Source organism: Rhodamnia argentea, chromosome 5 (genome assembly GCF_020921035.1).
Source record: "Rhodamnia argentea isolate NSW1041297 chromosome 5, ASM2092103v1, whole genome shotgun sequence".
Taxonomy (NCBI): Eukaryota; Viridiplantae; Streptophyta; class Magnoliopsida; order Myrtales; family Myrtaceae; genus Rhodamnia; species Rhodamnia argentea.
Window position 1 is genome coordinate 5,752,278 of NC_063154.1, and position 19,596 is coordinate 5,771,873.

The 19,596-nt window shown below is 41.9% G+C and overlaps 4 protein-coding genes across 9 annotated transcripts; 3 read left to right on the forward strand and 1 right to left on the reverse strand.

Annotated features, from left to right (window-relative positions):
- Positions 1 to 689: 689 nt before the first annotated feature.
- Positions 690 to 2,859, forward strand: LOC115750868 (WRKY transcription factor 72A). The gene is made up of 3 exons (XM_030688487.2): positions 690 to 1,283; positions 1,539 to 1,652; positions 1,752 to 2,859. Exons 1-3 carry the CDS (start codon positions 780 to 782, stop codon positions 2,763 to 2,765), a joined length of 1,632 nt encoding a protein of 543 aa, XP_030544347.2. The 5' UTR covers positions 690 to 779; the 3' UTR covers positions 2,766 to 2,859.
- A 1,519-nt stretch (positions 2,860 to 4,378) lies between these two features.
- LOC115750913 (SNF1-related protein kinase regulatory subunit gamma-1-like) lies at positions 4,379 to 7,263 on the forward strand. 2 transcript variants are annotated; one of them, XM_048279108.1, is made up of 6 exons: positions 4,379 to 4,550; positions 4,645 to 4,817; positions 5,055 to 5,497; positions 5,779 to 6,045; positions 6,131 to 6,303; positions 6,804 to 7,263. In XM_048279108.1, exons 2-6 carry the CDS (start codon positions 4,649 to 4,651, stop codon positions 7,081 to 7,083), a joined length of 1,332 nt encoding a protein of 443 aa, XP_048135065.1. In that variant the 5' UTR covers positions 4,379 to 4,550; positions 4,645 to 4,648; the 3' UTR covers positions 7,084 to 7,263. The 2 variants fall into 2 exon arrangements, with proteins under 2 accessions (XP_048135065.1, XP_048135066.1); XM_048279109.1 differs by lacking the exon at positions 4,379 to 4,550 and having other exon boundaries at positions 4,685 to 4,817; positions 4,996 to 5,497.
- Positions 7,264 to 7,434: 171 nt separating this feature from the next.
- On the reverse strand, positions 7,435 to 10,753 carry LOC115750856 (probable LRR receptor-like serine/threonine-protein kinase At1g14390). Its single transcript, XM_030688458.2, has 8 exons — positions 10,538 to 10,753; positions 9,153 to 10,466; positions 8,868 to 9,001; positions 8,514 to 8,757; positions 8,229 to 8,422; positions 8,107 to 8,138; positions 7,862 to 7,973; positions 7,435 to 7,755 (listed from the first exon to the last, which is right to left on the reverse strand). Exons 1-8 carry the CDS (start codon positions 10,554 to 10,556, stop codon positions 7,522 to 7,524), a joined length of 2,283 nt encoding a protein of 760 aa, XP_030544318.1. The 5' UTR covers positions 10,557 to 10,753; the 3' UTR covers positions 7,435 to 7,521.
- A 2,812-nt stretch (positions 10,754 to 13,565) lies between these two features.
- LOC115750876 (protein IQ-DOMAIN 28-like) lies at positions 13,566 to 19,500 on the forward strand. 5 transcript variants are annotated; one of them, XM_030688510.2, is made up of 7 exons: positions 13,566 to 13,780; positions 14,230 to 14,368; positions 15,048 to 15,332; positions 16,116 to 16,259; positions 16,464 to 16,532; positions 17,147 to 18,137; positions 19,220 to 19,500. In XM_030688510.2, the coding sequence occupies exons 2-7, from the start codon at positions 14,279 to 14,281 to the stop codon at positions 19,249 to 19,251; spliced, it is 1,611 nt and encodes a 536-aa protein (XP_030544370.2). In that variant the 5' UTR covers positions 13,566 to 13,780; positions 14,230 to 14,278; the 3' UTR covers positions 19,252 to 19,500. The 5 variants fall into 5 exon arrangements, with proteins under 5 accessions (XP_030544370.2, XP_030544363.2, XP_030544394.1 ...); XM_030688503.2 differs by having other exon boundaries at positions 13,566 to 13,765; XM_030688534.2 differs by having other exon boundaries at positions 13,566 to 13,752.
- Positions 19,501 to 19,596: the final 96 nt, after the last annotated feature.

A 19,596-nucleotide genomic window follows, 5' to 3' on the forward strand; every position in this document is an offset into this window, starting at 1 on the left:
CCGGCAATTAAAAAGGTAGAGAGCCTCAACCTGAAACATCGAGGAGGAGATTATGGTTTTGAGATGATCATTAAGTGTTCATCTGAAATGCTGCATTGCTCGACGCTCGTCATGTAATTCGGAATCGTCTTAAGCTTTCATGTTTTCAGAGATGAACGTCAATGTTCTTTCTCTCATGTGATACTTATCAGTGAGGATCTATCTGAAGTTTGTGATGATCTCCTTGAACAGCTCTAACCCAGAAGAATGACAATTTCCCTAATAACCACCCATGGCATGGGCCTATCTTCTCCATCCATATTGCGACTTTTCTAATCATTCAAGCAGATCTTCCGGCCAATTCAATTAAGAAGATTTCGATGTGTGCTGTTTTGTATGCAATGTCTAGATTGAAAAGTATATGGATCTTGTCATGTTTATTAGCAAGTATGAAATTAGCTGTGAGATTATACTTTGCTTGCAAACTACTAAAACACTCAGGTTTTTGACAAGCAATGCATTGCTCAGAAGCCCTTGCTAACCCCGGAATGCGGATCATCTCCAGAAAAGAGTTCAAAAAGTTACTGCTCATCCGACCACACGATCAAGGTTCATCCTTCTACTTACGATATTTCATAAAAAATTAAAGAGGTGGTAAGGAGAGAATCTTCTGTAAATGGCCTATATTTCAAAGGCGCCACTCTTAATATCGAGAACTGTTTTTTAATCATCTTCTTTTGGTAAAAATCATGATGTTTCTGTGCTTCTAGGACGCTCGCCTTGAATCAGCTAGAGCTGAAATGGGTCAGGTTAGAGAAGAAAACCAAAGGCTGAAGTCCATGTTGTCCCAAATTGTGAAGGCCTACCAATGTTTACAACACCAATTCTTTGAGCTTGTCCAACAAGAGAAGAAGGTCGAGATGGGACCTTCACGGAGCAAACTTTCGCTTCCTTGCAACCAGGAAACCAAAGAAGAAGCCGAGCTCTTGTCCCTCACCCTAGGACTGAGCTCGAGCCGGCTGAAGACCGATGGAGAGAGGATAAACATATCATCGATGCGGAGAGAAAGCACAAAGAACGGAAATAGTGACTCGAAACAAGAATTGTCACTTGACTCGTGCAATGGAAAGTTCATGAGCTGTGATCATGAGAGCTCGAAGGACCCCAAGGAAGGTGAACTCTCGAGGACATGGCCATCAAGAAAGCTTCTCAGGACATTGAAAAGCGATGGTGAGCAGGTTTTGGAGCAGACCCGTTTGAAGAAAGCTAGGGTTTGCGTCAGAGTTAGGTCTGATGCACCCACTGTAAGTATTTTTAGCTGTAACAGTTTATGAATTTTTTTGTTCGCAAATACATCACAAACGCTCATATAGTCTTCAATGTGATTAGTTGCGATCTCAAGAATCTAAATTGAGTAGGCTATTTTAGGAAGATCTCAGTTCGTACCCATTCGTTTGCTATGGTCTACGTGTATATGGGAAAGAATTCAGTTTAGTCCTAGGATTAGATTTTGTCGGAAAGGATGAAATAAAAAGCGCCATATTGTTCTTGACACACAGATGGAAGATGGATGCCAATGGAGGAAGTACGGACAGAAAATTTCGAAAGCAAATCCATGTCCTCGAGCATACTACCGTTGCACTGTCTTGCCATCTTGTCCGGTCAGAAAGCAAGTAGGTCTCATTCATGCACACGGTTTTTCCTCTTTTCAAATGTATGCATTCTTGAATCTAGACATGGATTTCGTCCATTTTAATTTGGCAATATCACAGGTACAAAGATGTATAGAGGATATGTCCGTCTTGATCACCACTTATGAAGGGAATCACAACCACCCTCTTCCTATCTCGGCCCCGGTTATGGCTTCCACCACTTCCGCAGCTACTTCCATAATACAATCTAGCTCATCGACCTCACAGCAGCAGCAGCAGCAGCAACAACACGGCCTTCGATTTTCGGCGTCCTGTGGCCCTGCCTCCACCACGTCTACTGGTGGCATGTATGGACTTGATTACACGGGCGATCGAAATCCCAAGCTGCCTCGAATTTATTTTTCTAGCTCTTCCCAGATTTCTACTTGCAATTCTCACCCCACCATTACTCTTGATCTCACCTCGAGCCCCGACTTCTCTGATCTTGATGGATATCGATACTCTCCATGCTTCCCGTCTTTACTGACAGCCCCTTCAACATATCTCAGCTTCTGCTCACCACCACCTTCATCACCGTCATCGAGTCACTTGGATACCACAACCCATAAACCATCTTCGGGCATTGGTCCTAGGGTTTTAAATCATGGTATGCCACCACAACATCAATTCTACCAACCCCATTTGTGGCCAGTTACCAAGAGCCAAGCTTCTCATCCACAATCTTTACCCGACAAGTCTGGTGCGGAAGCGACGAAAGCAATATCGTTGAATTTGTCTTTCCAGTCTGTGTTAGCAGCCGCGATGACCTCGTTCGCCAGTGGCAGGGAAACCGACTGTCTTGGTGATAAAGGAAAGGAAGGAGGTTTTGGGAGGGACTTGAAGCTTGGTGATGATCCAGCAACACCAATCAAATTACTCCAACCATCGCCGCAAGCCGATGGTACAGCGCGTGTTTCATCAAACTACATGGACAAGCCAACGGCTTTCAGCTCCCGGGAAGGACCTAAGAGCTCAATTTGGTTTCCACATTCATCAGTGGCATTATCCACTTCCAAGAAGAGTGCTCGTGCTTCAATGTCTCCTGCTGAGACGAAGGATCATCTCATTAAGTTCCTTGGCAATTCTGACATGTGACATTTGGAAGGAACAAGAGTTGCCATAGTACAGAATTTACGTGATGTTAGATACTTAGAACCATGAGCTTTCAGGAATTAAGACCCAAACTATACTTCCCACTTAATTAAGGTTTTTTTGGATTGATCATTCTAAATTTTCCTCTTCTTCTTTCTCGCATTAGATGGATTAACCATGGATATACGCTAGTTAGACAAACGTGCGAGAATACTTGCATTGTCTTTTTGACTGTTCTGATGTAGAGTAAATGGATTAAAGTGGATAAAGATGATCTTTGTAAGTTCTCCAAGTCACAAATGCAGTTGAATCTCCCAAGGGGTGTGCAGGCATCATATTCTGCAATGGAATTCATGGAGAGGTAGGAAACGTAGACTATTGTTTAATGTGAGAATTATTGAAAAAGTCTTAAACCTATTGCAATTGTGTCAATTTAATCATATATCTTTTATATTTATGCCAATTCACTTCATTTGGTTGGTTGGCACTAACGTGAACTTTTTTTAATAATATTTTAGTAATTTTTATGATTTTTTTCTTTAGATTTTTTTCCTAAAACCATAGGGCCGGCGACCCTTGCCCGGGTTGGGCGATGGGCACGATGACCTCGCTCTCCCGGACCAAGCGAGGCCATCGGGGCCCTCGCCCGCACGAGACAAGCGTGGTGACGCCCTCACCGGCTCAAAGCTTTAGGACAAAAAAGCTAAAGGAAAAAGAAAAAAACCATAAAAACTCAAAAGATTATTAAAATATTATTTAAAAAATTCCACATCAGCATCGGGCAGTGTCAAGTTAGCGCTGGCCGCCCAAATCGGCTGAATTAGCGCAAATACAAAAGATCTAGGATTTAATTGACAAAAAAAAGGTTTATGACTGAATTGGCAAAATTATAATATATTTAAGACTTTTTTGGTAAATTTTCTGTTGTTTAATGTGTGGTTCCCTTTTTATTTAACACTTACTAAAATGAGCAGAGAAACTACTGCTTTTGCTGTAAAAAATATATGGAATTCACTAGTTTTTTTCACAAAAACAAAATGCAAATGCAGCACATATATGAACCTTCATTGAGCTGAGTTATACCTAATTAAGAGATGTAAAAAATAAGTTTCACATTTTCAATCTAGTCCCTAAATTATGTGGAGATGTCCAATACTGTGGTTGACCTTGAATTAATGAAAGCATTGCATTGAAAACCTTCATATGATCCAGAGATTAAAATTGAATGTATATCGAAAGTTCATAGATTATATTGAACAGATTAAAAGTTTGGGACCGTCATTGCACGTTGGACTAAAGTTCGGGAGTTATATTGAACAAATAAAAAATTCAAGGACGATATTGCATATTGAACAAATTAAAATCTGTCATTTTTTCTTATGACATTAAAAAGGGCCATCATTCCTATCCTCTCTTTTGTCTCATGGTCATGTATTAGCAATTGATTAGCTTTCCTTGCATCAAATTCAGTTCATTGAATCATTTCTGTCGAGACGATAAGGCGTGATTGGGCCGAGTCGAAATGGCTGGCCGGGCACGAAGCAGTACAGTCCGGCTCATTCGGACACTACTGGACTGACCCACTTTCACTTCCCCATCTAATCGCAACACCGCCATTTCTCGGAGGACGACACGTCTCGGGTGCGGACAGGTGGCGAAACCGGGCTGCATGCACATCAGACAACCGCCACAACTAACTCCGAAGCACGGTTCTTAGGAGAGACGCACTGAAACAGAGACAAGAACAGGCGAAAACGAAGACAGCCCTGAAGAACATCCTTTAGGCGCGTGAAAAGATCAGTTCTTTTTTTTTTGGCTGTTCTTCTTTGAATTCTTGGGTGTTCTTTGTGAAATTGCGGGACTTTTGTGTTGAGCCATCTTAGGAAATGGCACGGCCACAAGAGATGAAGGGAAGCGAGAAGCTGGCGAGCTGTGATGCGTACTTTGAGACGATTCAGTCCAAGAAAAAATTGCCTCCTTCAGTGCAAGAAAGTCTGACCTCTGCATTTGCCAGAATCCCAGTTTCTTCATTCCCACAAGTTCCTGGTGGCAAAGGTAGTAAGTTATAGCTGCAAATTCTTAATTACTAATTTCTCTTTTTTCTTTCCCCCCAATTATATGGACACAAAAATAGGGTTTAGGTTTTGAAGGTGAATCTGTTTTTCGTTTTGGGAATTGTAAGTTGAATGTAAGTTTGGTTTTTGGAATGTGAGAGTGTACTTGTTGTGGTCAGATCAGGAGTAGTTTATATTTAGTGTTATCTAATCCCATGCAAAACCATGGATGTTGTAGTGATCGAAATCGAAGGAGACGCCTCAGTGGCTGACGCGGTTAAGGTTCTATCGGAGCACAACATAATGTCGGCTCCGGTGAGGAACCCGGATGCCAAAACGAGTACAAATTGGAGAGACAGGTACTTGGGAATTGTGGACTACTCGGCCATAATCTTGTGGGTGTTGGAGAGCGCAGAGCTCGCGGCGGTTGCTCTGTTGGCAGGTTCGGCGAGTGCAGCAGGTGTGGGAGCTGGAGCAGTTGGCGCTCTCGGGGCATTGGTGCTGGGCGTGACTGGTCCTGCTGCTGTAGCTGGGCTCACCATCGCGGCGGTGGGTGCTGCCGCGGCAGGGGGCGTGGCTGCTGAGAAAGGCGCGGGTAGAGATGCTTCCACCGCCGCGGACAATTTGGGGCAGGATTTTTACAGGGTTATTCTCCAAGAGGAGCCCTTCAAGTCTACCTCAGTAAGGATAATTAAATTCTTAGCCTCAGTTAATGTCGGATTATTTTTGCGGTGTTGTCATGTGATAGCAAATGAGTTGTGGTTATGTTAAGTGCAAATTACAGTTGAATTGCTTGTCAATGGCAAGCCTGAATCAGAGTTCCATAATACCGATTGAAGCTTATTACAATAAGCTAATTTGTGAAGCGTTACCAATACCCTGAGCATGAGTACGTTTTTCTGTAGAGTGAACATGATCTGTGAAAGTTGAGATGAAAATGTGTTCTTTTGGGGGTGTTTCAGGTGAAGTCGATAATTAAATCTTATCGGTGGGCTCCATTCATACCAGTAGCAGAAGATAGTTCGATGTTGAGCGTGTTGTTGCTACTTTCGAAGTACAGGCTAAGGAGTGTTCCCGTCATCGAATCGGGAAAGCCCAACATACAGAACTTCATCACTCAATCTGCAGTTATTCAAGGCCTTGAGGGTTGCAGAGGAAGAGATTGGTTCGACTGCATTTCCGAAATCGCTATTGGTGAATTAGGACTTCCTTTCATGTCACGTGATGAGGTATCCTATGCATAAGATCTCCATCTGTAACTAGAAGATTTACAGGTGATCTTAAATTTGAGGAGCACTTGTTTGGCTTGTACAGGTCATTAGCGTCCAAAGTGACGAACTGATTCTGGAGGCTTTTAAGCGGATGAGAGAGAATCGGATTGGTGGCGTCCCTGTCGTGGCAGGGCCAAAGAAGAAGATCGTGGGAAACATAAGCATTAGAGATATTAGTCACTTGCTGCTGAAGCACCAGCTTTTCTCCAATTTCAGGTATTCTAACACGCCAAGTGCCTCTAGTCTATCAATATAGTTGAGCTTGTCCAATTTTTAAATGGATCTGTTTGGAGGGCACTTGTTGAACACCCATTAAGTAAAATTTGTTAGTTCCAATGTGCTGTTTCTCCGGTAACATAAATAACCGGAGCATTGTAAATCATAATGTTTCACTATTTGGTATGGTTGGAGAGTGTCTCGTGAGAACTCATTAAATAGGCCCTTCTTAAAAAGTTTTCTCCAGTAAATGCTGCGACGTCACATAACTTTTGCATTGTCCGAGTCTATCGCAGTATCAGTTTCCTATTCATGAAGTTCTTAGTTTGTTGGTAGAACAAATTAGTATTAATGCTGTGCAAACAAGAATGCCACACTATGTAAGCTCTATCTGCGAAAACTGATTTATCTGGTTCATTACTTCTTACTTTCTCTTGCCTTATGTCTGGTCTGTGGTAACCAGAGTCGTTATTAGCTTTCTTTGAGAAATTTTTCCGCAGGCACCTGACAGTGATGGATTTCATGAGCACTATCATCTCGAGAACTCAAGAACCCGGCAAAGTGATACCTCCGATCACGTGCAAGCCCGTTTCAACACTCGGCAGTGTGATCCACAGCCTCGCGTCGAAGTCGGTACATAGGATATATGTGGTGTCTGATGAGGAGGAGGTCGTAGGGGTGATCACTCTGCGAGATGTTATTTCTTGCTTCATTCACGAGCCTCCTAATTATTTTGACGATTACCTCGGGTTCTCGGTCAAGGAGATGCTCAATGAATGAGGCTCTTGTTACTGTCGCCACTAATGTGCTTCAAGTACTATGAGAGGCAGAGATTGTTATGGAGGATCCTGTATGCATTTATCCGTCTGACTCTTGTGATTTACTAGTATTTGTCGCATTTCTTACCTTGGACTATGTTCTCACCTTACCAGCTTGGAATGTGAAGTATGATTGTTTTATAACCTAGAGATTTCGCCTAGCACGACAAAACCGCGTGCATAGAAGTGACTCCAGTTCATCATCCTCGCGACGAAGCCCATGTTGTTCGGTGCGCATGTATGCACGCGCGTCACGGCGCGTGCCTGAGTGAATAAGCGAGAACAGAGATTACTAGAATATATCGACAGTATCTTTTGCACACTAAGCTTTATTTCTTTCTGACAAACTTAGTAATTACAGGGAAAAGCATTGAAAGTGCATAGTGCAAGAAGAGAAGCTTTATGCTCTTGTACTGAGGTTCTCACTGCTGGTCCAGCCTTCTTGAACCTGAATTGAGTACTGCAGATTCCAGAGAACATCTTCTATTGAAGGCCGCTTGCTGGGCTCTTCCGTAAGGCAATTCACGGTGACTTCTACCGCCGTCTTAAGCGATTGGTAAGCAAAGGTGCCTCGAATGGACGGATCTGTTGCACTGCGTAGCTGGGAGGGGTGTTCCGTTAGGCTCTTCTCTAGCTGCAATTTCAATTAGCAGGAGAAATCAGTTCCATCAGAAACATTCGGCTTTTCGCAATGCTAGATGCGAATGAGAATACGTAGACTGCTCTAGGAAGTGAAGTACCAGCTGTTTCATGTCATCCAATTCACCGGTGGACTTGACAAGCTTCCCAGTGATGACTTGCAGGAGAATCTTCCCAAGCTGATACATATCTTCCCTTTCTGAATCTTTTGGACTGAAAAAAGCAGACAGAATTCCTTTATCTGAGCGCTATAATAGTGGAAAATGAAGTTGAAAAGAAAGACGAGTCTGCATTGCTCATGAGCAGCATGCAAATGGACGTCAATAGAGATCGGACATTGTAATACCTGCTATCGTTCGATGCGATTTCGGAACCCATCTGGAAAATTTTGAGGGGGTAAACGAGCGTCAGGTAAAGGATGCAACAGAGATTTTGGAGCACGATGGAGCTTATGATTCAAAATCTCACCTTGAATGTCAGTGGAATGCTGTAATTGGCGATTTTCGGGGTGAGACTCTCATCCAGCAGAACATTGTCTATCTTCAGGTCATTCCCGAAAATTCCAGGAGCGATCCCAGTGTGCAAGAACTGGATGCCCCTCGCCACGCGTATGGAAATCGCCATTCGCTGTGGCCATTTCAGCATCTCTTTCCTTCTCCAATCTGCACATACATCAGCAGACATAAAACTGATTGGCAGATGACACACAGGCATTCGCCGAAAGAACAGGTCCTTTCTTTTCCGAAATCTTGCCTGTGATGTGATTCGCCAGTGATCCATTCGATACGTGTTCGAGGATGATAAACACTGTGCTGGCCACATTGGGGTGGTCGTGATAAGTGACGATGCAGTGTCCAAGAAGACTGACCAAATGGCGATGCCTTAGCTTAGATAGATTGTCCAGTTGCTGCACAGCCTGTTGAGGCAAACTTCTCTGTTTCAGTTTCAAGCACTTCACTAGGACTACTGTGCCATCTCTGAGCCAACCCTTATATATCTGCGGAACATATGAAGGTATCACTCTTCAGCTGTTAGATGGCTTCACTGTCGACTTCAGTCGTGATCGAACTTAACATTTGAATTGTAAAAGAAAACGCTTTACTTTACCTGTCCTTCATTTGCCTCTCCCATCAAATTGCATGGATCAAAACTGTTTGTTGCATCTTCAATTTCCTCCAGAGTGAAAACATGATAAGGTGGGAGGCCGAGTGTCGCCAGCCTCATTGTCTGAGGCATTCGCCCTATCGAAGAATTGAGCATTTTTCGCATGTTATCTAAGTTACAAACCGGATAACACAAAGATTGTCTACCGTGTCGTTGTTAGGAGGGATTATTACTTGTCATTTCCAATAATCTGAGCAATAATACTAAAGTACAGACGAGAGATCTTACTCGAATCAATGCTCGACCTTGGAGAGCCACGAAACGACAGTTCATCGGCATAGGACTTGGCGGGCTTGCTTTCAAATGATCGCCGTGCTTCTGCTCTCCTGATCAGCACTATGACCAGTCCGAATGCCCCTGCAATCCCAATGGTGCCTCCAATTATTCCAAGAACGAGGCTCAGTTTGATGCTCGACCCTTGTTTCTGAGCTTTAGCTGGAGGCTCAACTGCCAAAGCTTCTTTCTGGCAATAAGAGTAGGAGTGCTGGTACTTTGAGTTCCCGCCGGACAAGCAATTCCACGAGCTGATCACTGTCCGGTTTGCCGTACTTGACCCGATGCATGACGGCATGTTCCCAACCAAAAGATTGCGCGAAATGTCCACATAAGTGAGATTACCACCGCATGAAAGATTCGTTGGAAGTGCTCCACTGAGCTGATTGTCCTCTAAACTAAGGTAACGAATCGAAGGCAGACTGAAAATGAAAGACGGGACGTGCCCAGAAAGCCCGTTGGCCGAGACATCCAATCGCTGAAGCTGACCCAAGCCATTCAATTCACTAGGAATTTCAGATCCGAATGAGTTGTTTCTCAACAGAACGCTTACTAGGGTATCTCCGAGCCATGGGAACTCTGGTCCGAGAAAGTTGTCGCTCAAATTCAGCTCTTCAAGAACAGGTAGGCCCTTGAGATCTGGGACACTCCCATTGAGCAAATTATCAGACAGAACAAGACTCCTGAGGCTCTTGAATGAAGTGATGGACTGAGGAATCTCCCCGTAGATGGAGTTCGAGCTGAGGTTGAGCACCACGAGCGAGTGAAACCGGCTGACCTTGGAGGGAAGCGGTCCCCACAGGCCCAGGGACACGAGCGAGAGCACCGTCAGGTTGGAGAACTTGGTGAGCACGGTGAAGAAGGAGTCAATGGAGAAACCAGCAGAGAGAGTCTGCTGAGAAACGGCAAATCGGGGGGGATCGGGATTCAGGCCGTTGCCAGAGGATGAGTTCTTGGTCCCAACGATGGTCAGCTCCGTCACGCGATTGTCGGAGCAGGCAATGGTGAGAGAAGGTGATGGTGGGAGGTAGCAGAAGCTGGTCCAATTTGTCCATCCCTGGAGAGCTTCCGGGTACTCCAACTGCTTCTGAATTTGAAAGAGAGCTCTGGTTTCACTTGGGCTGAGTTGAGCCATTGCAAGTGGAACGACACCCATCGTCAAACTGATCACAGAGAACAAGATACAGAGCAAAACAGGGGAACCGGCCATTGCCCCAGCAAAGACGAGGTTCTCCAAAGTGGATCCTTTTGGAGCTTCTCTTGAATCCGAGTGGAATCAAATCATGCAACGCTCATGAGAAACCATAATGACGACTCTCTGGCATTAAAAGCCGTACCCGCACCTGCAACTTCATCCATTCATGGGAACTTTGGAAATGGAGCTCTGAGACTGAATTTGGGAAAGAAGTTGCAGAGAGAGACTTCCGTGGGGTCGCAGAGAGTTATGAAGGCACACTGCTGCTGTATTGAAGTTCACATGCTCCGAGGAATTTCAAGAAATGATGAAAGTATGAAGTCAGTAGAGAATCATTTAGTGCTGAAAAGCTGGAATCTTTTTGCTAGGGGAAAAAGAAAATTTGGATTTGGTGAAAAGGCGCTTGTGTACGTAATTATGTGTAAGAGAATAATGGATCTGGAAAGCGACAGTCGAGACAAGAGAGGCAAGGTGGCAAACCATGAAAATTACATCAATCACAATCATCTGTTGGATCGATATTGAATATGTCAAGATTAATAGATCCAGGACGGTGTCGGCGGAGTTCCCACGTGTCGACTCAACTCTAGGAATGCGTAGTTTCGGGTGCTCTTGAATTTGAAACCTACCCTATCCAAATTGATTTCCAATTTTTTTTTTTAATTTGATGTCTACTCTGTAGATCCTGGAATCGACTCAATTCGGTGCAGGCTGGTTCCAAAACGGCCAATTTCTTTTGTTCTATTTTTAATTTTCTTACTTCTTAAAAAGAGAAACTTTAATAAAAAAATCTCTTTGTTTATGCAATGTGGAGACGACAGATCAGTCGAATACAAAATACAATATAAATTAAAAAAAAAAAAGCAAAAATTAGGGTTTCTCGATTTAGTCCGGCTCCCTAGTTCGGTCCAGTTTCGCACCCTTAATCGAGAACTGGACTCAATAATAGTCGGTTCTAAACTTTTGAAATCGAGAAGCGGATTAGAATCGGCCGAGAAGGTCGATCCGGTCCGGTTCAAGGATCTTCCTTGAACCAGTACTCCCTCCAATAAAACCGATTAAATAATGCCTTAATTTTTATTTTTACATAAATTATTTATTTATCTTTTTGTACTTTTAATCTTGTTAACTTTGGATCCAGAGCTAGGCAGAGAGTCCCATCACCCGTGCACAAGGAGACAAAAGTGGCGGGGCCCCTCTTTGATCCTACGCTACGCGGACTATCCTTGGGTCCTTCATATGCGCGACGTGGACCGTCGATTCCCCGGCGAAACTCGTTAGTCAACGCAGCTGCGGATTCAAGCGCCAGCGGCAGCTTCTCCCTTGCGCCTCGGGGATTTGTTTGACCGAGGGGCGGAGGATATCAGCGTCACGTGCCGAGAGCACGTGACCTTCGCCCCTCGAGAAGCTTGGGCAATCGAATCAGGACCTCCTTTGTACCCTACGTTGAAAGTGCCGAACATCCCCAAAATTAAGCTTTGTCGGCGGAAGCCAAGACCGGCGTCCAATGTGGTACGATTAATTCGAGCGCATTGATCATTATTTAGAGACCTAAAAAGTTTCTGAAAATCTCTCTTTCTTTAATGAGAAAAAATCACAATTTTTTCTTTAAATTATACCTACTGTGATAAAATTACACTAAACTTTTACTAGTAATATAAAAAAAATCTAAATTTATACCCATATGACACATTTATTCCAAATTTTTGTTGTCATCAGAAAAAATTTAAAGTAAAAACATCACAGAATGCATAGTTTAAATTTCTTAGTGGCTTTTACCAATATCATTTTCGCGTTTTTGGACACGCCGAGCGAGAAATCAGCATCGAACGAAGTGCGGCTTCCTGCCTTCCCGGTGGGATTAGTTCTACCTAATCCCGTGTTGTCCGAGAACAAAAGTGATTTCATTGCAATTGGTAGCTTAGCTCTTGCAGAACCGGACAACCGCCTAATGTCGCTTAGAGAAATAAGAAACCAAAAAGCAAGGATTTGTTTAAGTTTAGGCAGGGGGGAGGACGCGATAGAAAAAGATGAAATCTGTGATTAATCTGATTTTTACATGTTCGTGGTAACATGTTGGAGATGTATATGTTGTGGCAGAGGTTGCACATGACATGCCTCGGAAACAATGCCTTGAGTTATTACAAATAATAATAAAAAAATCAGAGATAAAATCTACATTTAATAATTTGCTTTTTTTGGGCATATAAATACTATGGTGAAGCCCTAAGCAATCGGCCTCAATGTGCGGCGATTGTGTTCTGCTTCTTTCCACGCAATTTTATATATATATATATATATATATATATATATATATATATTCGATGTGGTAGGATGATCGTTTAGGAAGCACCGACACTTTTCGAAGGCCTCTGTGTTATCTTGTGTTGGCATTCTTTAACATTCTCCGACATGTGATCAATGCACTACACATAGTAACTATACTTGAGTCCAGCATTCTGTCATGCCATTTCGACACGTATATAGTCAATTTTACACGTTTTCAATAAATTATGGATTAAAATATAAATTTATCATATACCCAATTAGCCAAAAAAAAAATCTAATAATGAATTCCTAATAGAAGAAGAAGAAGAAGAAATTTACATATATACATGATAATTTATTATATATACATAAAAATATATATTTAATATACATCATAGTCGGCGATGCCGAGAATCTCCGCGTGAATCCTACGTAATCCAATGAGCACCGGCCGGCTGATGCCCGGTTCATGAGAAAGTGCTGAGTGGTTAGCGGCAAGAGTCTACTAAATTAAATTTCAGCCGACCCTTTGCCGAGAGACGGAGAACCAAGGCCCACGGAAGCACAATCTTTTATAGCATCCATGGGCCTCAATTTGAGAGACCCATAGTGGGCCGAGAATTGCTTCGTTTGAAAAGCCCAAGCCCAACAGACGATCAAAAGTATAGGTGGGGGTGGGGTCCAGCTGTTCCCTTCCCAGTCCCATCCCTGTCTTGGTCTGGGCCACGACCCACGAGTCACCGATGCTGCTTCCACGTGGACACCGCATGTACAGTTAATTAAGCATTTAGTTAATTACTACCATGACAGCTAAGCGCATGTAATGGCGCCGAAACGGCGCCGTCAGAGCTATTAACAAATAACGTTAATATAAAAATAATGAGCTTTTATTTTTGTATTATTAGAAGTTGCAACGTCGCTTTCCTCTCCGCCAAAACTTTCCGTTGTCGTTGTTTGTTCCACTGCAGGAGCGGCGACCGACGACGAGCGAGGGTGCCGGCCGGTGGATCGCTCCGCCGTGGAGAGCAGCAACCGCCGACGTTCTCGTCTTCCTACTGAAGGTGCATTTGCTGTTCGGGGGCTCCCCTTACGGTGCGCGAACTCGATCCGTCGGTCTAAGGTGCTTGTTGTTTTGAGTAGATCACCCCTGTTTCAATGTGGAGTTTTTGACTCGTGAAGTCGGTGCAATGAGGGCGTGATTGCGGTTTTACGGATGGAGTGGCTTTGTTTCTAGAATGCGGTGGTTGGTTATGCTGAGGAGTGGTGATGTTCGAGTCAGTAGATAGAGCTAATGAGCTGGTTGGTAGTAGCACAATAGGTGTAGAGACAGAAATGTTGTGTGCTCGAGCGTACCCAGCGATGAAAAGGAAATGACTTTGAGGTTATGAACGTTAATTTGATTGGATTTTTGGATTTCTTAGTGTTCACAAGTGTATTATCTTTAAATATAGGTTGAATTTCAATGAGTTGCTCATATGTTTGAAATGGATTTGATATGTCATGGATATCGGTTCTGCCAATCGGGGAGCATTCTGGGTGTGAACTTTTGTTACTTTTGTTCTTCTGCAGGTTGTTCTATATATATCCACAGAATTCACTTCCTTTCTTTCTTGGCTAAATGGGAAGAACACCAGCAAAATGGTTGAAGACCTTACTCCGTGGCAAGAAATTGTCAAAGTCTCATTTGCCAAAAGGAGAAGATGTTTCGGTATGATGCCTTTTAAATTAAACAAGCTCTCTTTTCTTATCTCGGAATGTGATAGATTTGAAAAACCACACAGCTGCTCCTAGCTAAAGCATCTCATTTCTCGAATGAGTTCAACTGTAGAAGCTTCAGTTGCTTCCATTCCTGTACCGCTCCTTATAGTCATAGAGTAAACCTAACATTGGTGTCCAACTGAGGGCATGTGGTCAGTGTGCAGATGGTTTATCATCTAACGGTTAGGTTATGGAGAACTTGTGTCTTTCTGTAACCGGCTACTGTACATGTGCACAGGAGAAATATCATGAACTGCTGACTGGGGCAGCCTATAGTATTGACAAACTTATTAACAAAGTAGATTCTCAGTGCAATACTTTCTCTCCATCAGCTGATTCTAGTTCTTGCCCTGGACATCTGTTATTTGTACGTGTCCAAATGAATGGATTGGTTCACTCACTTTATACATTCGAAGTTGCCTTACAACTAGTGCCTTTAACTGTTAATTAAATTGAAGAAATTTGTAACGGTAATTGAAATTCTTGTCGTGCTCTGTATCTTCCACTCTTTGTTTATTATCAGCATAGTGCTTCTTTGATCTGCTATTCTTTGCAACTCTGTCAACTCTGTTTGTTTAATGTTTGCTATTCTTCATCATCTAATGGTGTCTCTTCTTTTCTGTGGAAAGAAATCTGGACATAAGGGAGAGGCCTTAGTTCTGTCTAAGACACCCTCAACTGATATTATTGTGGAGACTCCTTCAAATTCATTGCCTATTTCTGTTACAAATACTATGAGTGAAGCGGACTTCGGGAAAGGACCAAATGCTATGGCACCTAATGATGCTAATATTCTTTCATCTGACAAAGATGGTAACGCACTTACAAATGGTTTGGCCTTATCAGAAGATACTGAAAATGAGAGGCTTCAGCAAGCAGCTACGAAGGCACAGGCTGTGTTTAGAGGTTATCTGGTAATCTTCTGTAACTACAATGTCGGCTCCCCTTTTCTTTGCAATTTATTTAGAGAATCTTCCTTGTGCTATATGTTTCCTCCTGGAAAAAATTTCCGAGTTGCTTGTGTCCCTGCAGTACTAATCCTTCGCAGTGCTTCATACATATTTTAAAGCTGTCATTGTTTGTGTATAAATGCAGGAGTTGATTGAATGAGTTTGTAATAGGTGAAACTAATATTGTCTAGGACCGAATTACCCATTGGAAACGTTAAAATTATGAACTTCTATGGAGCTACTGATTTTTGTTTTACTTGCTTGTAGCTTGTCTATTATGTAATCATGCAACTTGATTTAAGAATCAGTAATTTGGAGAGTTTTTCTTACCTTTGAATACATCCTACTGTTAATATTTGCAATATGAGATGTTGTCGTGAGTTGTTCCTTTGATATAGGAAGGCCCGTGTCAAGTGCATGCCAGATACACTATGATGCCATATTTGAGTAACGAGTCTTTCTCTAACGCTTTGAATCATGAGCCTTATTTGATCAATTACAAACATTTGAATCACAAGCTGTATTTATCAATAAGTGATATGATCGATTAATGAGTACTTCACAAACCATAATTATCAATTACTATGTATACATTCCGTCTATATATCGCTGAATGAATTTGTGATGCATTACTGATATATGTGTCGTGTCATATAGTTCTGCTCCATTTCATGCTTTCTAGAATTTCTTTCTTTGTCATTTGGAGATTCCGACCTTTTGTTCAAATGTGTACCATGCCCATGCCAGGCTCGTCGTTCATTTAGAGCACTCAAAGCTATTGTGAGGGTGCAAGCATTCATCCGTGGCCGCTTGGTCAGAAAACAAGCTATTGCCACATTTTACTGTGTGCGAGGCATTGTAAAGATTCAAAAATTAGCTCGTGCTAAACAGGTGAGAAAATTTTCTACTTTGAGGTCAAATCCGTACTCTTTTCTCATAATCTTTAGAGTCATTCTTTGTGTTCCTTTATGGACCAGTGCCGCACTGGACTCCAAGTACTAGCATCATCTTCATTTTAACTGATTTCACCATATGTTTCCCCTTTTCTGCACTTGTGCTTACTTTTTTTGGTCTTGTTTTTTGTCTGTTAAATAGGGTTGGGAATTGCGCAATCCTTCAGCAACTGGCCATGATAAGCTGCTTGAGGATGTGTTCATTCAGAAGGTGAGATCTGTATATGTATTCTATTTGTGTGTATTGGCACAAGTGTGGGGTGCTTTTCTTAATTTGGGTGAGAAGAGTTACCCCTTAAGATGAGTGATCTTCCTTTAAATTGCAAGCATTCGGATTTTATCTGTAAGATTGCACTGCTTCTGCGTTCCTTCAAAAATCATGCACTGTTATAGATGGTTCCTTTGCACCAGGAGATTGTGTAATTCCTTGGAGTTGACGTTTGTTTGATAACTTTGCTGAAATGATTTTTGTACACTGTATCTGGGTTTCTATGTGATTTATGAACTTCCTGCTTCAATTGATTTTGAATAACTTTACTAGTCACAGGGAGAATATGTCTTCTTATAAGAAATTTTAAGCAAAGAAAGTTGACGACCTCCTTTAAGAATGGAGAACATGGCTTCAGTCATCAAATTCTTGGAATTTGGCCTATGAGTAGGTTTCTTTACATGATGCCTTGATATGATGTGTGTGTCCATCTATCTAGTCGATGCTCTAAACGACTGTCCTTGTATATGGTATTAGATATCTTATCACGAATGATATTTTAAGCTGGAATGGATACACGAGATACTCATTGCTTTGTAATCATCATTTATACTCAGCTTCTTGCTTCATCTCGCCCTGCAAACCCTCTTCATCTTCAATACGGTCGCGGAGATCCAAATTCCTCTTATATGTGGCTTGAACGCTGGACGAAGTTTCGTTTTTGGGAAGCCTCTTCACTACCAAAGGAGAATTCTCACTCATATCCTCAGTCGAAACATCAAAATCTGGAAAACGAACAGTGTAGCCACAAGCAAAGTGTTCGCAGACTGCCTAGTACAGACATTAAAACTGACTCCAATGGCTTATCTTTGGAATCCAATAAGCCCAAACGCTACCCAAGGAATTTTTCTGGTCACATTGTAGATTCAGTTCATGATAAATCAGAGAATGAGATTGAGAAATTAAAACTCAATTTGAGAAGGACTAATGACTTTTCAAAGGAGGTTTCTGATGGGGTGAAGGCTAATAAGAAGAAAATGGACGAAAGTCTTGGGAATGAACGAACTTCAGTAACCTCTCTAGTTCTGCAGCAAGATGTCAGTCATTCATCTGAGGTGGAGCAAGAGTCCAAAATTGAAGTACTATCACAATTTGAACTGAAAGAAAATTTGAAAGCAGCAGCTTCTGAAGTGCAAGTTGATGAATTACAAGAGCATCTGGCTGTAGTTAAAGCTCATCCTGCAGAAAAAATGGGTCCAATTGAACAGAAGGATGCTAGCATGAATGGCAAGCATGAAAAAAGCACCCATAGAAGAGCTTCTTTACCAGCGAAGATTGACCAACAAGAGAATGGGAAGCATCCCACCACAAGAGTGCCCAGCTATATGGCACCGACTGAATCTGTAAAAGCCAAGCTGAGAGGACAAAGCTCCCCTAGGTTCGCCCAAGGTGGGATTGGTATGAATGGGGCAAGACGGTATTCATTGCCATCGTCCACCAATGGGGAAGTAGGTTCATTTTCACCGAGAGCTCTGAGACTTGTCGAAGCATCTGGCAAAGGAACAATTAGAAGTGATAAATCTCTTACATCTTCCAGAGATTTTGGTGGTAAGAACTTGACTTATGCAACTTCTATTTTACTTAACCGATAACAGTTGTGAACACATGTTTTACGTTGTAATGTGCTAGTTATCTTTTTATACATTAAAGAGGAGCAATCATTCTTTTAAAATCAAAGGGTTTCCTGAGGCAATCGTGATCTTTGGACTACATAACATGAAGTATTTGTGTCAAACATCTTGTGTAACAAGATATCGGAGAAGCAGCGAAATTTGTTGATCTACTGCCAGTTTCTTGCATATCGTACTTGGTATCTTGAATAAAATAAACAAAATACAGATGCAATGGGCCAACCCTTGACTAGTCTTTTGATTGAAGTTATAGAACTTTGTCAAATTAATAGTAAGATGGATTCTGTTAAACTTGGCATATTATACTGAAGATATGGATGAAAAGCAAACTATTTTCCCGCAAGAACTACTTCAAGTACTTTTGTAAAACATATGATCTCACGAAAAGATAAAAGTCTCTTGGAAGAAGTTTGGGAAGATTCCACTGAAAAGGGGCCATTTTGCTGGTCTCTAATAATGAAGTTCTTGAAGCCTAGTCAGAAATCTGATAGATTCTGTTTGTGATGCCTAACATTCATCATAAAGAATGATGAAGTTGTAATATATCGAATTACCTCTCTTTAGGTTATGCATTTTGCACTTCATGCTGAAATTTATGTTAGCTGTATATCTTTTAGCTATATATCAATTGAATGTAGTTGTTATTTGACTTGTAAGCCATTGTAGTAAATCTTTTGATAGATGACAATGAGATCACACTATGAGAACCTACGGCCTTCCAACTAGCCAATTATCAGTCTTGCTTGGATCCGTATTGTTTTGCTCAGTTAGATGTTATCTGATATCGATTTTCAAAATGCTCTGATGTTTAATATGCTCAATTGGGCTTGACGAGGAAAGATCTGTTGATCTATATGTTTACTGCATGGTTTTATGCCTACTACCTTTCTTCTTCTTTTATGGTTAAAAGTACTAAGGATTTGTTTCGCACTTTCGAGCTACGATTTTGAATTGTCTTATATCCTGTGATTAACCATTTTTATGTGATACTAATTCCAGAGAAGTTGATCAAAGTAGAGTGGAGGAGGTAATCTGGTATGGCATGATGATCTCTCAACTTTGGCAATATTCCATGCTCCCAGTTAGTCATCATTCAAGATGCTAGAAAATGCATGGGACATTATCATTTTCTGTTTAAGGGGTGTTTTAACTCTCTGAGCGATTGGGTGGTTAATGTGCTTAATTATTCTATGGGCCTAAATATGTGCTGCTTTTCTTAGATAATTGTTCTGTCTGTATTCCCTGTAAGCACTCTGATTTAATTTATGAACATTTTACAAGGCATGATAAGATTTCAACCTTCAAGTATCAGTTGTAAATGGGGCCACTTCGCCTTTTAAATTTTCCCATGGTGGAGTTGATACTTGATAGTATTG